Raw genomic sequence first — 17,960 nt, forward strand, 5'->3', positions numbered from 1 at the left:
TTGATCGACAGAGCGGAGGACACCCAGGGAGCGTTGTTTTTCAGCTTGAGACACCGAGGAACAAGCCTGACGAACAGTGGGGAGGGGATTCATTAAAAGAATCTGGTCACGAACAGCAGCAAAGGATTCGTTGAGGCCCATTAAAAATTGCATGAGTTGTTGACGGTCATGCTTGGCGTTGCAAGAGCACGTGCAGCCATCATTATAAGAAGCAAGCTCATCCCAGAGAGCTTTCAGACGAGTAAAATAGGCGGAGATAGAAGAAGAACCTTGAGAAATTGTAGCAAGTTTCCGGTTGAGTTGGAAGATGCGTGGAGCATTACTCTGAGAGAAGCGTTCGCGAAGATCATCCTATACAGCTTGGACAGAGGTGGAAAAAAGCACAGATTCTTGAAGGTCAGGTTCCAAGGAATGCAGAAGCCAAGAGAGAATCATGTCATTGCAACGACGCCAAGCCGCGTGAGCATCAGGGTCGTCGGAGGAAGAAGGTTCTTGGATATCGCCAGTGATGAAACCAAGTTTATTCTTGGCACTCAAGGAAAGCTGCATGCCACGGGCCCAGGATGTGTAGTTATCACCATTCAACTTCTTGGATACAAGGACAAGATTCGGGTGGTCGGAATGATGAAGGGAAAAAACACCATCAGAAGAAGAAGAGTCAGCCATGGGAACGGTAGAGAAAGCTGCCGAAAAAAAATTAGGGCTAGGGTTATAAACCTGCTCTGTATACCATGTAGAAAAAGGTATGTAGACTAAAAAATATATTTGTTATTGATACGTGAATGTGGAAAAAAATGGAAAAGAATGCTTTTTTTCTCATTATCTTCCTCTACAAGATTACAAGGATATATATACATGATACAAGTGTGTAGGTAGGACAAGGTAGGACCGCTGTAGGACAACTTGACGGCTGTAGGACGGCTAGTGTGTAGGTAGGACAAGGTAGGACGGCTGTAGGACGGCTTGACGGTTGTAGGACGGCTAGTGAATAATATTATATACAATTACACAAGGACTCTAACCATATTCCTTATTTGTCTAACAGTAATGCATGGCATGGACCACTAGAGGTGATCACGATCCAGTTCGGCCCGGTTCCACCCTCAAAATGAAACCGAAATCGAAAAATTTCAACGGTTCGGTTCGGTGCAGTTCCACTTAAATTTATTACTAAAACCGTGTGGTTCTGTTCATGACGGTTCCAATTTGGTTCATGCCGGTTTACAGTTCTAACCAAAATTATATATATGTTTTTTCTAATTTTTTAGAGTTTCCACTACTAGATCTACAAGATTTGTGACCAGATGATAGAAAATGTGCATATAAATATAAATCAAAAGATAGAAAGACTCATATCAAGACCAAAGTGTAGATCTTAAACTAAAACTAAAATGTACATAATGCATAATATACTAGAAAAGAATGGAGAAAAATAATGTAATGGGAGAAAAGTGATAAAACAACTAAGGATGGGAAGAGAAGTGAAGAAAAATATTGGGCTTATGCACATGGTCTTCTTGGAAAAATGTCTTATTTATATAAAAATGATAATAAAACAATAATTTATATTAAAAACGCCGGTTCCTCCGATTCTTAATATTTCCAAACCGGTACTAGAACCGTTTGAAATGGTTCGATTCGATTTTTGTTCCGGTTTTGACTTTTTTGGTCAACGCAATTTTTTACGTTTTTTTTTTTTTGTCAAGGTTTGATGCGATTTTCCGGTTTAGCGGTTTTTATGCCCACTCCTATGGACCACCACCTCCTAATGGTTCATACTTATCAGCAAACCTATCACATATGTTATTGCATGAAAATATAAAAATTCCATGGTTGAGTTAACAATTGAGAAGCTATCTATTTGGGAATTCTTGTCCAATATAATTTATATGGATGTTATCTTATTTGGACGTTAATGTCTAGTTTTTCATCTTAATCGTCAAAGTTTTGATATTTTTCCTTTTGTTCGGCCAATTAGCATTCACTTCCTGCATAGATTTTAGAGCTTAACTCTCGGGCTTTAGGTTTTATTTTTCATCATTTCAACCCTGGAAACAATCGGTTACCTAGACCGAACCCATGTTCCTAGTTTCTTCTATATTCTTTTGCAAACTTGTCGCTCCAACATTGAGCTTATGCTCAATAAGCAAGTTGTCCGTTGCATATACCTCAACCCGCTTTAGTAGTTTTTTGGTTTTTTTTTTTTTTTATTTGAAAACTTAGTAGTTTTATGTTTCTGTATAATATAAAAATACTACACCACCATCAAACGGCAGTGAGGAAGGAAAATAAAGGAAATGATATACATTAGCAATGGCATGATATTTTACAAAATAAAGTAGGGAAAGAAAGGCAGAGATAAGAAAAAAGTAAAATCCATCTTTTTACAACAAAAAAAAAAACAAAAACAAAAAAAAAACTAAATTAAAAAAGTCTGTACAAAAACAAAAGAAAATTTGATCAGAGCTCTCCAATTTCGAATGCACTGGAAAAACCACTGAATTGTCCCATCTTTAAGCACACCTAACAATAAGATTTACAATAACCAGTAGAAGATAAGAGTTTCTTTCAACTAATAAAGCTGCTCTCTTCTGTGATGCCAGTTTCTCCACCTGCAAAAGAAAATAAGTAAATTACCAAAAAGCATTGCTTAGCAAGTTAGATCGAAAAAGAGGTAGGATTTGGATCCTCTCCTGAGCTAATAGAGATGATCCTCCTGACCAATTATTATGGACCGTTGGATTTTTATCCAACGGCTACAATCATTATAATTTTAAATGGACCCTTGTTTGTAGCCGTTGGCTAAAAATCCAACGACCCACGATGATTGGTCATGAAGATCCTCTCCATTAGCCTAGGAGAGAATCCAAATCTGAAAGCCTTAAGTGGGTCTGCATATTTAAAGCTAGAAGGGATCTGGAGAGAATCCTCTTCCATCGTGAATCCGAAGAGAATCCCTTTTAATTTTGCAAACACTTACCAAACTCTTACCATGTTTCAGTTACCAAAAACAAAAAACAAAAAAAACAAAAAAAAAAAAAAAAAAAAAACCTCTTACCATGTTTCAGGATTTCACATCTTTTTTACGGTTATTTTTTTGTTTTTATTAGCAACTAAAGTTCCTTTTGGAAAATTTTGATTTTTGCATAATTTTCACATTAATATTTGTAATCTTCAAAAGCATAAAGAAATGCCCAATTGTATGAGTTTGGTGGTAGAGTATTATTAACTCAAGGATTATGATTTCTTGCCAATATTTAGTTTCCTAAATTAATTTAAATCGCATGCTCAAACAAAATTAGCATCATCACTAATTCAAATTCAGGCAAAGCACATAAATTATGTTCACTTAACTATAAACTCACCAATGGGACTAAACTCACCAATGGTAGTCCCATCGGGGGCGGATTTTACTCATCCTGTTATGACCATATGGATAATCCGTTTCAGCTCGTTCTGCGTTGCGGAAAGCACAGCAACCAATTGAATATACTCCAATGAGAACAACCACCACGACAATGGTGAGGACAGAGATCTTGTGCCAGTCCCTCTTGATATCTTCAAGAACTCCAGCTTTGCATGAATCACACTCATAACATAACAAATTGGGCGCATTGTTCCAACGGTAGCAATCTTGGTCTTGAGTCACTGTGGTTGCCATTTCGTAATTACATGAAGTTGGAGGCTTGCAACAACCAGACTGCACAGATGCACCAAAAATATAATTTAAATACTACAAGCTGTAAAAAGACCCAAAACTATTTAACTACTACAAGCTTTAGATCGAAAGAGCTAAGTCTTTACTTTCGAAACTTTTCTATCATCAAAAAGAAAGCTAATTCTATACTTTTTCATTCTTTTTCTAAGAAAACCTATCTTAAACATGAGAAACATATTTCATTAACTTCAAATCTTTATACCAAAAAAAAAAAAAAACTATATGATTTCATATTTTTATATATCTAATTATTCTTCAACCATAAATCCTACCTAAATCAGTGTCACTAATTAATTTTGAATATAAATAAACTATTACTATGAATAAAGGAAACAAGCATTAACAATTTTATTGCTATTGTGAAACAAATAAATAAATAATAAAACATGAACCAAATTTGAAGAAAACAATCTTGCAATTGATGTTAATTATAAATAGGAGGGTATGGAAAAACACAATCCCACACATACAAGAACAAAGAATTTAAATAGCTAGCAATTGTAGATTACTATTTAAACAAATACATACATATATATATATGTGTATGTATATGTATGTATGTATGTATGTATGTATGTACGTACGTACTTATATTACCTGTATTGGAGACATGTCCCTTTGAAGATAATCGGTAGGTGTCCAAGCAACAATCTTAGCACAAGTTTTAGACCCCATGATGCAACTCCTAATCTTACTCCAATAATTAGGATCCTTAATCCTATTCCTCAACCATGGTGAGTAATCCTCAAGGTGGTATTCCTTATAAACCCTACCAGGCACCTCCACTCCAGCACCTTTGCTTGTAACCGCAAACCCAAACACTGTCAAACCGATTAGGGTTGCAATCAGCAGCAGCATCACCGCCAAGTACACCCAGAGTGCCCATACCACATGGAAGCAGGCACCAATGAACCCAGCTAGGGATACCACGAGCACCACAAAACCTACCACCAAAAGTGGAGTTTGGAGGAAAGTTTCACATGTGGTGCTGCTCCTTGACATCCATAGACCTGCAGCGATTATCGGAATTGATGCTAAGAGAGTGACGAGGTTCAAGAACCCTATCACTGTGTTACTGAGCCTGTACATCTCTCTCTCTCTCTCTCTCTTCACAATCTTTTTGTGTGTTCTTCTCGTGTGTTTGTGTAGTAGTACTCTTAGTCTTAGTTTCTTTCACTTTAAATGGGTGGAAATGGCATTGCTTTACTTTGTGTTTGGTGCAGAAAAAAGCTTCAAGAATTCAAAATGCTTATCCCAATTGCTCTTGCTTTCCATAAATATTTATGTATTCATAAACTTTAATTCAAGTAGTGTACATTATATAACTAAATTATTGATACTTGATTAGTCATTGACTAAAGTGTCCTTCTACTGTTCGGTCTAACATGGGCACACTGTTATTCTGTCACGTGTTAATGAATAACATCAGTGCTTAGAGAATTTATACAATCATTATTGACATATGACATCACAGTACGATATACCCGTGTTATTGAAATTGCTCTCCTATGATAGGCTTCTGAGAAACTCATAGCTGAAGAGTCGAGGAGGAATCAGTTCATTATACATTGTCCTAAGGCAAGAAAGGAATATATAATAGCTCGACATGCATTTGGGTAATTACAGAATGTTGTGCAGGAAAGGAGTGAGTTGCTTTTGCTTTTGTGTGGTGCATGGATGGACCCATTTTAAGCTTCTTTTAAAAAGAATGATCGATCACATTGATCTCAAGCAGGATTAGGACATGACTTTGGCACCAAGGAATGGAAATATCAGAATATATATTAATTAATTAGAATAGAAAGGATGGGCATTGCAGCTCCAATTGACACCAGTTTTCTTAATGGAAAAGTTTCCCAATTAACTAAGGGGTGTAGTCAAACTATGATTTGAGAGGATTTTAAAAGACTTTAAAATCTTAGTGTAGTCAATTAAAAGAGTTTAAAGGATTTTAGAATCCATTCAAATCTAGGTGTAGTCAATTAAAGGATTTTAGAATCCTTTAAAATCTAGGTGTAGTCAATTAAAATATTTTAAAGGATTTTAAAATCCATCCAAATCTAAGCTTCTTCAAAAAATTAAGATTTTAGAGGATTTCAATAAGTTGTGGAATTTGTGGGATTTGAGAGACAAAAGTATATATAACCAATACTAAAAAGAATTCAACCTCACCCCCTAGGATTTCAAATCCTTCCACCATAATCCACCATAATCCATTAAAATTCTTTAAAAATCCATATAAATTTTGTAGGAGTCTTTAATCCTCTTAAATCCTATCAAATGTATCACTTTTAAAATCCTTTAAAATCTTAATTTAACTACACCCCCTAAAGTTTCTAATAATCTTTAATTAATTTGGCACTTCAATGATATAATAATGGTGATCCACTTTGGCATGAAGTTTCTAATCCTCAAGTACGTCATGAATAGAATTATAATAACGATATTTTTTATTACAAGTCATATTATAATTATAAGCGACAATAAGTAAAGAATAAAGTGTTTAAATTCAGAACACAACAGATTGAATAGGATGCCACTAGCGGAATTCATCGCCTGCAATAATGATGTTTTATAATGCATGTAGCACCACCAAACATTTTAACTCTGTACACTTTAAAGATATGGTTTTACGTACATGTATAGATTTTCTAGATCAAAGTCACATCCATATGAAACAATAATTGTATTCTTTGTTGATTTCTCTTCCATTTTGCACCCACCAACCAAACCTATATGGAAAGAGAAACAATTTTTTTTTCTCCATCATGAACTTGTATCACGACCATTAACCACAAATGTACATAACACCGCCTGACCTCCCTGGATCCCCGAGGATGTTTTATATGATACGGGTACATTGCTACGGTAAATCTTGCTTGAACTACTTAAATGGTAGTCTTTACGTTTTCCCTTTATCTAGTAGTATGCCGTTCCATGTCATTAATACAGGAACATATGTTAGTTTTTTGTCCAAATTTCCTTGTATTATTGACATGAAACGTAACTGTAACTATATACTCAAGTCATACAAGTTGATCTCACCACAAAGCCTTAGGGGAGCACAGAGGCCCACCTTGAGTCACAAAAACACAAGGCCTTGATGTGGGCTCCAGTTATCTAGCCATTGGTAATGAGCCATAGTTATATAACCCGATTCTTGGAGAGAGCCATTTCCTGGCTGGCCCACCCATGATCCGTACGAACTTTATGTGGCATTACTATTTTTCACACCATAGTTTATACACTTTTTTTTTTTAGGTCAATTTCGTAATATATTATAACGGTCCAAACAGTTTTATCTTTTAGAACATCATTAATAGATTATACTTGCAAAAATTAGACAAATTTAAAACAATTAAGACATTTATTTATAATGAAAGAAATAGATGAATAACATTCTACAAATAAACCCTAAACTCTTAATCCAACATTCATATGGTTTTAAACTACTTTTGGCAGACATAATCTTTACGAGAAGACCCAAAATATAAACGCCTATCGTAAAAATACATGAAGAAGAAACCCCACATTTTTTGTGTGTAAAAATAGTAGTGCCACATATATGTCCCCAATAAGATTTTATATATCACTAACTAAATAGTATACAACTGTATTAATTTCTGCTGCATTAACTTGGAGATGATTTTCTCATATAACTTTTAGCTTCTCACCCACCTCACTTGGCAATTAAAAGAATCATGCTCTGATTTTCAATCTAAGATTTTATTGAAAATTTGGAATGCATATATATTGTGAAATGGAAAGAGATCCTCTCTGGATCTCTTCCACCAAATTGCACGGATCAAGTGATCTAGGTCGTTAAAATTTGATCCAAATGCTAAAATTATTATAACTTTTAAACGTAGTCTTTGTTTTTAGCCATTTAATCAAATTTTAAAGGCCGGGATCATTTGATCCATGAGCTTTGATGGAAGAGATTCGGAGAGGATCTCTGTCATTGTGAAATGATTTGGTAGGTCCATAGTCCAAAGTAAACTTAATTTTCCGAGGGGCCAAACAGGCTGCCATAACATGTTCATGAGATCTTCATTGTATTAAACAAATCCCAAGTTTTGAGAGACGAATACAAGTGTTGACTTTTTCTCTTTTGACTTGTATAACATGACCACAGCGGATTTAACTCATCCATCCAAATTATAATCCACTATTTCTTGGATCCCAAGAAATCAAGCATCTACCCCGCCTTTAACACTGTGCATTGCTTAATCCATATATTTATGTATAGAACAACTCCAATGTTTACTCGTTAACTGTTCGTACTTCTCGATAAACGAGCTATAAAATGGCGCTGCTCGCGGCAAGAATGGAGGGGCACTCGAGAGGAATGCTTCTCTTATTTTGTGTTTTCTAGGTCCCTGTGTATGAACAATTGCTGCAATTCCAGATGTTTGTGTGCTTATTCATGAAGAATATGTGAGTAAGATTGAATGGATCTAACTTGGCATTGCCTTGCTCGCCAAGAATGATCGGAAAAGGATGACAGCTAGGCGGGGTCGGTGGAGGGGAACCTCGTGCCCTGCTCCGGTCACAGTGACAAATGTCAGCCCCTTATATACTTGGCTCCAGCCACCAACCTATATAAGCAAGAGAACGAGAGCTTTTGAGAAGATGAAATATTAGGTTTCCCAATACAAAATCAGTGACCAACCGAAGATTACCAAATTTTCAAGGTTAACATGCTAATTTACCGATCCTTGTGTAACAGTAGAAGCCAACACCATGCGTTTGATAATTTCATTAACACAAAAAGTACAGAGGGGGCCAGAAAACTGAACACCCAAAACCCGCTTAGGGATATATAGATGCTATTGACCCATGCAGAGAAAGCTAATCTCAGTTCCCCGAAGTAGGAGGACATGGTAAACCATCAAGCCAACACCATGTATTTAACATGAAAGTGCATATCCAGCAGATCCTAGGGTTCATACATTTGGGAACTCATCCAACAAATTCCCAGTGCCAAACAAGTAACAACAGAAGATTGCAATGTTTGTGCAGTGCCACAGATAACTGGTACCACATAAGTGAACACCTCAAAACTATCATCTTAACACATTAGAGAAGATAGTTGATGACTATTTACGGTGATTACCACACCAACTTCCATGTTTTGTACCAATGCTATGTCGTATGGATTACATAAATATACTGCAGAATTATTAAGATATATGGTAGGAAAAGGATATATCCAATCAACGAAAGATATCGCATGTAAAAGGCTATCAAGTCTATTGGTTGAAACTAAAATAAAAAACATGAAATTGCAATTTAAGTTTCAGGTTCTATTCTAAACAACACTTCGTCGATAGCACTAACCTTTCCGTTGTTGTTCCATGGGTACCAGTTGGTAATGGTTGGTAGCTTCAGAGCATCTATGGAGTAACGAGTTGCAGTCACAGGAACCACCGAATCAGTGTCTCCACTGGACAAAGAGTTCATTAATAGCCATGTCAGCTACAGGATGCACAGTAAAACCGAGAAAAGAAGAAATGATGGAGGAAATCTGGGATTCTACGCAGAATACACGTTGCAAATTTAACCATTAGCAAGCATAAAACACAAACCCGAAAAAAAACTAAAATAATACTAATAGCTAGCCTCTTTAAACTTTAAACCCTGCGACAACAGCAAGCATAATAACAGTGACCGTCAGGTTCCTTTTGTAGATAAACATGAGAAGTACCGGAATTTTGATTCAGCAAATCATTATATTTGTTTATTCCAGCCTATAAATTTAAAGGAAATGTGCTTCTGGGAAAACTGATTTTCAGTGAGCAAAGTAAATTGTACAAGTTACCATCAAGTTTCCAAACATGCAACAAAACTAGTCCCTTGAATCATATAAATTCAGGGAACTGGGGATCAGGAGTTGGTAAAGTGGCCGGATTACCTGAATACCCATATCCTAAGACCAGCTGCTATGAGCTCCCTGTAAATAGGAAGAATGGACAATGGAGAATCGGCCCAGTAGTTTCCAACAATATCACTGTGGAAAGCACTTAATGTAAGATTTGCTATTAAAAAAATTGTGAGAAAACTGCTGAATATTGAGAAGAAAATACGTACCTGCATGTTTTCCATGGGTAAGAAACTCTAGTTACATTGGCATGGAGTGCCTTTTGAACGTCTGGACGGTTGAAATACACTTCAGAATACCTCTCAGTGCAGGGATCATATGCTCTGGACATCCATGGCTGAGTTTATACAGAGTAAGATTAACAAACAGATCTTCTGAATGATTTAAAGGAAAAGAGGCAATTGAGAAAATTCTAAGACTAAGAGGAGCATATTGATGATGCTAATGTGGTAATGAAACATAAGCAACCAAATTTTAACTACTTTTGCCATCAATGACAAAATTCAGAATCAGAACTTTCATCTTCAAGTAAGTAGAAAATGGTGACTGTCGGGAAAAATCGACAGTAAGGGAGAGAATTTTTAAATCAGAACTTACATAGCGACCCCTCAAATTGCGCTTTAAGGATGCAGTACTATTGCAAGGACGAGTATAAATACTGTATGGATCGATATTTCCCTGCTCCGTTTCTGCTATTTTAAGCGCCCTCATGCATTCCACTGATGGATGCTGAGAGGATCCAAGGTCACAGGTTACACGTAGCACCCGATAGGTAGAATCGGAAATTAAACCATGGCTCCACCAGTATTCAAACGTGCCAATAAAATCATGGTAATCATCAGTCACGGCATTTCCCACCTGGCAAGAAGAAATAAATCAAGAAGATATATACACACATGTAAATAGGTTAGTTATCATAAAATTGGGCACTAAGCATATCTAATGCATGCAAACTAGCCTGGGCAAAGTTGTTATTTAGCCCCAAATGAAAAAAATAAAAAAATCAATTTCTAAGCGGACATAGAATAGGTTAAAATAGCCCAGGGCTCTTCAAGGGACCAATTTAGCCGCGGCTCTTGCCCAAGGCTCTTGAATGGTCAACTTGGGAAGAAATTGAGTAGCCAATGAAAACTAGCCACCTAACACTTTTTAGCCCCTCGCCTCTCACACCATTAGAACAACAAAATTGTGAGAGGGCTAGATTTCATGAATAATGGCATTTTGAGAGGCCAAATAAAGCCGCTAGCACCTAGCCCTTGCCTTTCCACTAGACTTGCTTTAACTCACATTTCAGATTCTGTAAGTTCTCTTAAATAGGGGTATTGTACTAGTGAATAAAATTAAATAAAATATAGGGGCAGAAGAATAGTTTCTTAAGTTTTCATAATAAAATAGAACAAAAATTAAAAACAAACAGAAATAAAATTAAGCTGTAGTTTAAAGTTTATGTCATAAGTTGCTTAAATTGATAGGGTGATCAACACGTAACTTTAAATGTTTACAAAAGTAGTAAAATAATAAATCAAGTACTATTTCGATTGTGAAAAAGGTAAAGAGTATCTTTTTATTAGTATTCTTCAAATAACATGTCAAAGCATTTACGTTGGTTGTACCAAGCACCCTCTAATTTAGGAAAGAGGCAGAATATATATGCACAGAATTGCAATTCAAAAGAATCCTGCTTTCTTACCATGAATCCCTTGAAATTAATAATTGGGTTCTGCTTTCCCTTATTTCTCTCATAAATGATTTGAGACAACTGAGGAACATAATGACCTGAAAATGAAATTTTAAAACAAACTCATCATCATCATCATCATCATATCAAGTACACGTAGAAATCGAGCAAAAATGAATTATAAGCACCTGCATAACTTTCTCCAGCAATGTAGAAATCTCTGTGCTTGTACTGTGGAAACCTTTCAAACCAATTGACTAGAAATGCATATGCATCTTGGGCTATAGATATAAGACAACCAAATACCAAGAAGATTCAGAAATGTTCAAATGAATTGATTTACAAACAGAGAAACATGATTCACACACTCAAGAATTTTCCAAATTCTAGCCTTCCCGATTTAGAAACTATAGATCCAATAACGTTACAAAACAAAACTAAAGTGAGCAACAACCTGTTCTCTGGTCTCCGGCTGTATACAAATCTGAGCTTGTATTCGTATATGAAAAACCGACACCAGCTGGAGATTCAAGGAATAGCAAATTTGCCACTGCCATATATTTGTAAATCAATTAGAACAAACCAAACAAAAAATGACAACTTTGTAGTTAATGTAGAGAATATGCATCTATACATACAATTGTTCCAAGCATAGGGATTCAAGTAAAGGGTCTTTCCATCAGGTCTAATATGAAAAGGTCCAATCTCTTCAGCTGCTCCATAAGCAACAGAAGAGCAACCAGGGCCACCATTGAGCCACAACACTAGAGGTCTAGACTCGGGTTGGCGATTTTCCGGTGATTCAGTCAACCAGTAAAACAATGCCCTACCGGCTTTCCTATTGACAGTCACATAACCGGAGTACTGAGCAAACCCCACACTTGGCTGTCCTGGCAACTGTGTGATTCTATCCCTCACTTGATCTTGATTAGAAGCAAAACAACCTCCCAAGAAAAGAAGCAAAATGCAGAGAAATGCAAATGGAGAGTGACCACCCATGATTTAATCAATTAAGCAAAGACAAATACAAGCAAACAAAGCATAAATTCAATCACTATAAGCAGACAGAATAGATCAAAGTCAAGAGATGCAAATGAAACCCAGAAGCACAAATCCCAAAACACTTATGGGTTTCCAGGGAATTTGCCCACAGCACACTAAACAATAAACCCAGATCCCAATGTTTATCTGGGTCTGCAAAGAATCACCTAAAAGACTTAAAAACAACAACTACAAGACTGAGAGAGACATAGAGTGTTTGGTATTTATAGAGACTTGGGGAGCTCTCAAGCAGATCGCCAATGCCAATGATCGTGATTAGCTGTAATGATGTCTGTTGAAGCTCTGCAAGCCATGCAATTATTTTATGGGTTTAAAAATTCAAACTTTGGAATTTCTTCTCTCTCTCTCTCTCTCTCTTTCTTTCCCATGCGTTTGCTTCACTTAGACATTTTGACCAAACAGGTGGTGTGGGCACATGGGGTTTGCTCTGAATCTTGTTCTAGTCTGCAGGTAACATCTAAAAAGCGGAATCTAGACCCAAAAAGCACAAGAGCTTTTCGAAGTGTATTAATTTAAGCCTGATAAGGAAGGCGGTGGTGGGTATGAGTGTGATTAATATCCTTAAGTACGAGTGATAGCAATGGTGAAATAAGTTCGCAAACAGATAAATAAATAGATAAGCCGGAATAGTAGAGTAGAGTGCGGGTGGCAGTAAATATCTGTGAGCTGCTGGTGTGTCCTGTAGCATGGTGTTGACCCCATGGAATACTCTGTCCAGCGAATGAAGGAATCAAAGTGAGGCGTGCGCTTTGGCGGTATCGCTTGACGTTTTTTGTCAGTCAGTTATTCATTACCCTTACGAATAATGGGCCCTTGGGCTGTCAGCTTGGAGAAAATTTTCAATGCATAAAAATAGGAATCCGGATTCTTGTCGAATTCTCTTTGCGAGAATTCTAGAGATTTACGAATCAAGTATATTCATCGTACATCGTGCGCTTAAAAGTTATTTTAAATATTTTATTTAAAATTAAACTCAAGAGTACCTGATAAAAAACTGATCGCACGATGTACGATAAAAGTACACAATTCACGGATATTTAAGATCCTTACTAAAAGAATCCGAAGAGGATCCTGTTGGTAAAAATAGATAGCCAAATGTTATTATCCGAGTGGAGGAAAGTTTTTTTTTTTTTTTTTTTTTGTACATCAATATTTTGACACTAAAAAATATTTCAATGTATAAAAATAGATAGCCAAATGTTGTTATCCGAGTGGAGGAAAGTTTTTTTTTTTTTTTTTTTGAGTACATCAATATTTTTAGATTTGAGGAAAGTATTTTTAAGTGTTCCTATATTTGGAATGACATATGAAATATTTGTGTTCCGAAGACGCTGGTTAGCTGAAATTCTCATCCATGTTTTTTTTAAATATATTGGAGCTGTATGCTTAAAAAAATGTTAGACATCCAAAACTCATAGTTCATGTGGTTGGTTTTGTATTAGCAGCTCGGGATGCCTTAATACTCGCTAAGACTCGGGGTCTCATAGAGATTTTGATCGATGGAGACTCGAAGATTGTCATTAAACTATTACTACGGAAGTGCACCATCCCTTGGCGTATTCGTGCTATTGTGGAAGACAACAAATGGCTTGCTTCTTCGTTTGACTCTATTATTTGTGAAGGATGCCATCACTTCTATTGGGTATAGTTGTAATAAGTTATATGTTTGGGATGGATGTGTTCCTTAAAAAGCCGCCGTTGATGTATGAGTCTAGAGGTCTTGGGTGTTTTCAGGGTTTCTCCCTCTCTTAATTAATCTTTCATTTCTCAAAAAAAATATGTAAGTGGTGTCAAAAGTAAGATTCCGTAAACACACTGGATTTGTGAGAGTGGGGCTTAGACTTTGAGTGGAGAAGGGATAAGATTGGAGGATTTGTGAGAGTATTAGGTGTTGTTTCAAGTTTCAACAGTTGCGGCGGCGGGATGGTGGATGAATAAGTCAATGCAAAGTGGTAAGAGTTTCCGACCGCAAGCCTCCAGAAAGTGGTATGAAGACTGTAAGTTACGTAGATACTCAAGCAACAGCAAACCCCAAAGTCTAGACAGAGAAAGAAAGAGAAGTAGAAGGGCCTACCATGTGAGAAAAGTAAGAAACAAAGAGAATTCTTGTCTTTGTGGGCATCTTAGGGATCCTCAAACTGTGTCCGTTTATTATACATCGTGCTGTTAAAAATCATTTTAAATACTTTTATTTTAAATTAAATATGAATAGTATATGACGAAAACTGACCGCACAATATACGATGAACTTACACGATTTGAGCATCGCCAAGATCTTTATAAAAATGATCCGGAGAGAATCCTCCTGGAAATAAGAAATATCATAATCAAACTCAAATGTCTACATGGAGAACTGGATTAAAGTAAGACGGAATTAATCAACACGTGATCTTCGTAAAAGATACTTTTAACTACTTGAGTTATAAATCACCTGCATAACAAAAACTAAATTAGGCCTTTGTTACCTAAAATTTTGTAATACTCAAATGTGTTGCGGCCACTATCTTCAATATGTCTTTTCTTTTTGTCTTCCTCTCACCTCCGCACCCGAAGAAGGTTATTTTCCGACCACCAGGCTGACGCCTAATCATGCAATAGAAGGAAAAAAAAAAGAAAAGAAAAAAGAAAGCTATTGTTATCTAATTGGTTGGATGATCATTGATTACTCAAATTTCTCTGTGCAAACCTTTTCCAAGAAAATTTGAAGTTTACCAAACAAAAGAAAGATAAAAACACCAATTAGTGCTCCACAAGAACTCAAACACAAGACCACTTGGCACACAATACTAACACTTTACCACTCACCACTTATACGTTGAATTTTTGTTTTTTGAAAAAAAATGGACCAACTGGTGGTACAACCCTTCCAGAGGCGGGCCTGTACATTGATTGTTATCATCTTTGTTTTTTTTTTTTTTTTTTTTCGTATTTGTAAGTGCTCTACCTAAGATACAAAAAAAATTGGTTGGGGGAAGGATGGGGCCTTCCAATTTTTGGGGGGAAGTGGGAGCCCTTTCCATTTGGGAAGGAGGGAAGGGGGACCTTCCGATTTTTGGGAGGTGGGTGAGGGGGGGGAGGGGAGGGGGACTCGTTGAGGGGCGAGGGGAGGGGAAGGGGGAGGGAGGGGGGGCCCTTCCAATTTGGGCGCCATTGGCGGTCTTACTTTGTGGCTTACATCCTAAGCCGATCATAGCAATCATGGCAAAGGTATGTAATTTTTCTTACATGCCTATATAATACTCATATAATGCATTTCTCTCAATCATAGTTTTGCATTTTTTTCTTTAAAGAAGTCAACACACAATGTTAGTGTGACTTCAAATAAGAAGAGACGGGTGAAAGAGAATGAAATTTGGAGGAGAGAAATCTTAATTTATTTTTAGTATAGTAGAGTGATACTATTTGAGTGTGAAAACAACAATGTAACCTTATGTTTCGTTCTTCCTGTCATCATCCCGCAGTGTTTTTTTAATAGCATTAATCAAATGATTGATTAAAGGTTCCATCTAATTCGACGTAAACTTAAGCAATAATTTATTTATTTATTTTTTATAGTTAAACGTGAGTTAACATTATTGCACTTCTATCAATTGGATCAAGATATCATTTCATTGAATCGAAATAATCAACCTTAATAGATTTCCAAAAATGCTATTGTCACGAACATAACTTATGCTAAGGTTTTAACTTAGAGAAATACTAAAGAGACTCTCTCAAAATTTAAACTCTCCGTCATCTTATGTAAACTCTCTGTCATCTAATGTTTTTAGCATAATATTTTATAATGTTAGCACGAGAATTGACATTAAACAGTGAAGTGGTGTAGAGTCCAATTTTAAGTGTAACATCCTACATCGACCAAGGGAGAGGAGTTGATGTGCTTTATACGTACATGCCCACCTCTTATAGCATGAGGCTTTTTGGGAACTCACTGGCTTCGGGTTCCATCGGAACTCCAAAGTTAAGCGATTTTAAGCTATAACATTTCCAGGATGGGTGACATACTGGGAAGCTCTCGTCTTGCTATAATAAATCACATAAAAAATCAAGAAATAATTCATGTAATTATATATCACCAAGAAATAATTCATGTAATTATATATCACAATAATGCATGCACATGAGTAACCGATGTTAAATAAACATGATATAATGGATCAGAAGAACGTAAAAAATACGGTCGAGGCTTATAATAGTAGTACTTCAAATCACAAGGCTCCATGAATCACGATTGTGTTGAAAACTCTCTTATATAGACTCAATGAGACTAAGTTATTATTGTGATTATAGAGGGCTTCCTTATTCATAGAATGTGAGATACATCTTTGGAAAACATGTGACTATTCATGAAGAGTCAAAAGTTGCAACTCTTCATTTGAGTAGACACATCTTTTGTGATAAAAACCTCACACCTAATGGATTGAGCAGGTGGCCAAGTAGGGACAGTATCGGTGTTGTTGAAGTGGGTCATCAGCCCGTCTACCAGAAATTTAATAACTTGCAACTCCACAACCCACATCGAGAACATTCCGGATATTTCCTCCATTGTTGAATTTATCACCAGGAAACTTAAGCATCTACACAAATAATAAACATATACCATTGGCGAATTGGAATTTTTCGCTTTTCTGATCCAAAGCGGACAATATCATACTCAATATCATACTATGGCAGAACTGAGATTGGAATGTGACATTAAAAGAGTTCCTTTATCATTTTTCTTTAACTTATACTCATTAACAACGTTAAGCTTTTTGGTTCGATCATGCTAAATTTGATTGTAGACATTTATTATCAAAAGCAATTGTACGGACCTTTCGAGCTTAAAATTTAATCTGGTCGACACATTACTTGTTTATGGTCACTCACAAATATCGAGTGACATACCTCGATATGGTTCAATACTTGATTTAACAACAACATTATAATTCTTACTTTGTCAATCATCTGTTTAACACAACAACAATAACAATAAATGGAAAATAACATGAGATAGATCATCTGTTTATAACAGATTCGGCTCAATCTGCATGTGGATAACCCTCAACATCAAGGTGCTTATGTTTTGAAAACATCAAACCTTCACCGCACGGAGGAAAAGAAAAAAAAAAAAGTAAAAATTGGTTCATTTCCTTGATACAAACGATATTAACTAAAAAAAAAAAAAATTAATTTAGAACCAATTGTATGAGATGGGTTTGCAAATTTTGCTTCTTTTTTATATGCATATTAACTTTAGATTGAGCTCCAATTCTGAATTCTTTTTCCCCTAAAAAACTCACTCTTACCAAATTAACTCAGTTTTTTTTACCCAAAATAGTTTTTGAGATTAACATAACTCTTTATTTTAATCCTTAACGATGAAAATCGATATAAATGGTCATTGAGTTTGTCCATCGTAAATCATTTTGGTCATTCTATGAACAATCTGTCAATATTCTTATTAAGTAGAGAAGTTGGTTTGATAAAAATACCCTTTAAATATGATTAATTGGTTGTTCACATGACAAGTTAATGAAAATATTGACGAATTTTTCATAAAAATGGACAAAATAATTGGGTTTGCATTGGCACGTGTTCTGCTTGACGTCTGCATTCCATAGTTTACGGCTTCGACTCTG

General features: G+C 36.0%; 2 protein-coding genes across 4 annotated transcripts; both read right to left on the bottom strand.

The window, feature by feature from the left end:
- Window positions 1–2,289: 2,289 nt before the first annotated feature.
- On the bottom strand, window positions 2,290–5,236 carry LOC103966635 (tetraspanin-6). Of its 3 annotated transcripts, none has more exons than XM_009379818.3 (3): window positions 4,316–5,236; window positions 3,366–3,700; window positions 2,290–2,612 (listed from the first exon to the last, which is right to left on the bottom strand). In XM_009379818.3, exons 1-2 carry the CDS (start codon window positions 4,805–4,807, stop codon window positions 3,380–3,382), a joined length of 813 nt encoding a protein of 270 aa, XP_009378093.1. In that variant the 5' UTR covers window positions 4,808–5,236; the 3' UTR covers window positions 2,290–2,612; window positions 3,366–3,379. The 3 variants fall into 3 exon arrangements, with proteins under 3 accessions (XP_009378093.1, XP_009378092.1, XP_009378091.1); XM_009379817.3 differs by having other exon boundaries at window positions 3,355–3,700; XM_009379816.3 differs by having other exon boundaries at window positions 3,384–3,700; window positions 4,316–5,234.
- A 2,518-nt stretch (window positions 5,237–7,754) lies between these two features.
- On the bottom strand, window positions 7,755–12,981 carry LOC103966636 (serine carboxypeptidase-like 27). The gene is made up of 9 exons (XM_009379819.3): window positions 11,916–12,981; window positions 11,732–11,827; window positions 11,466–11,558; window positions 11,290–11,375; window positions 10,197–10,457; window positions 9,809–9,936; window positions 9,633–9,728; window positions 9,059–9,164; window positions 7,755–8,316 (listed from the first exon to the last, which is right to left on the bottom strand). Exons 1-9 carry the CDS (start codon window positions 12,274–12,276, stop codon window positions 8,176–8,178), a joined length of 1,368 nt encoding a protein of 455 aa, XP_009378094.2. The 5' UTR covers window positions 12,277–12,981; the 3' UTR covers window positions 7,755–8,175.
- Between the last annotated feature and the right edge of the window lie 4,979 nt (window positions 12,982–17,960).

Source organism: the organism of the source record quoted next, unplaced genomic scaffold (genome assembly GCF_019419815.1).
Source record: "Pyrus x bretschneideri cultivar Hongxiangsu unplaced genomic scaffold, Pyrus_bretschneideri_v1 Contig32, whole genome shotgun sequence".
NCBI classification, from domain to species: domain Eukaryota; kingdom Viridiplantae; phylum Streptophyta; class Magnoliopsida; order Rosales; family Rosaceae; genus Pyrus; species Pyrus x bretschneideri.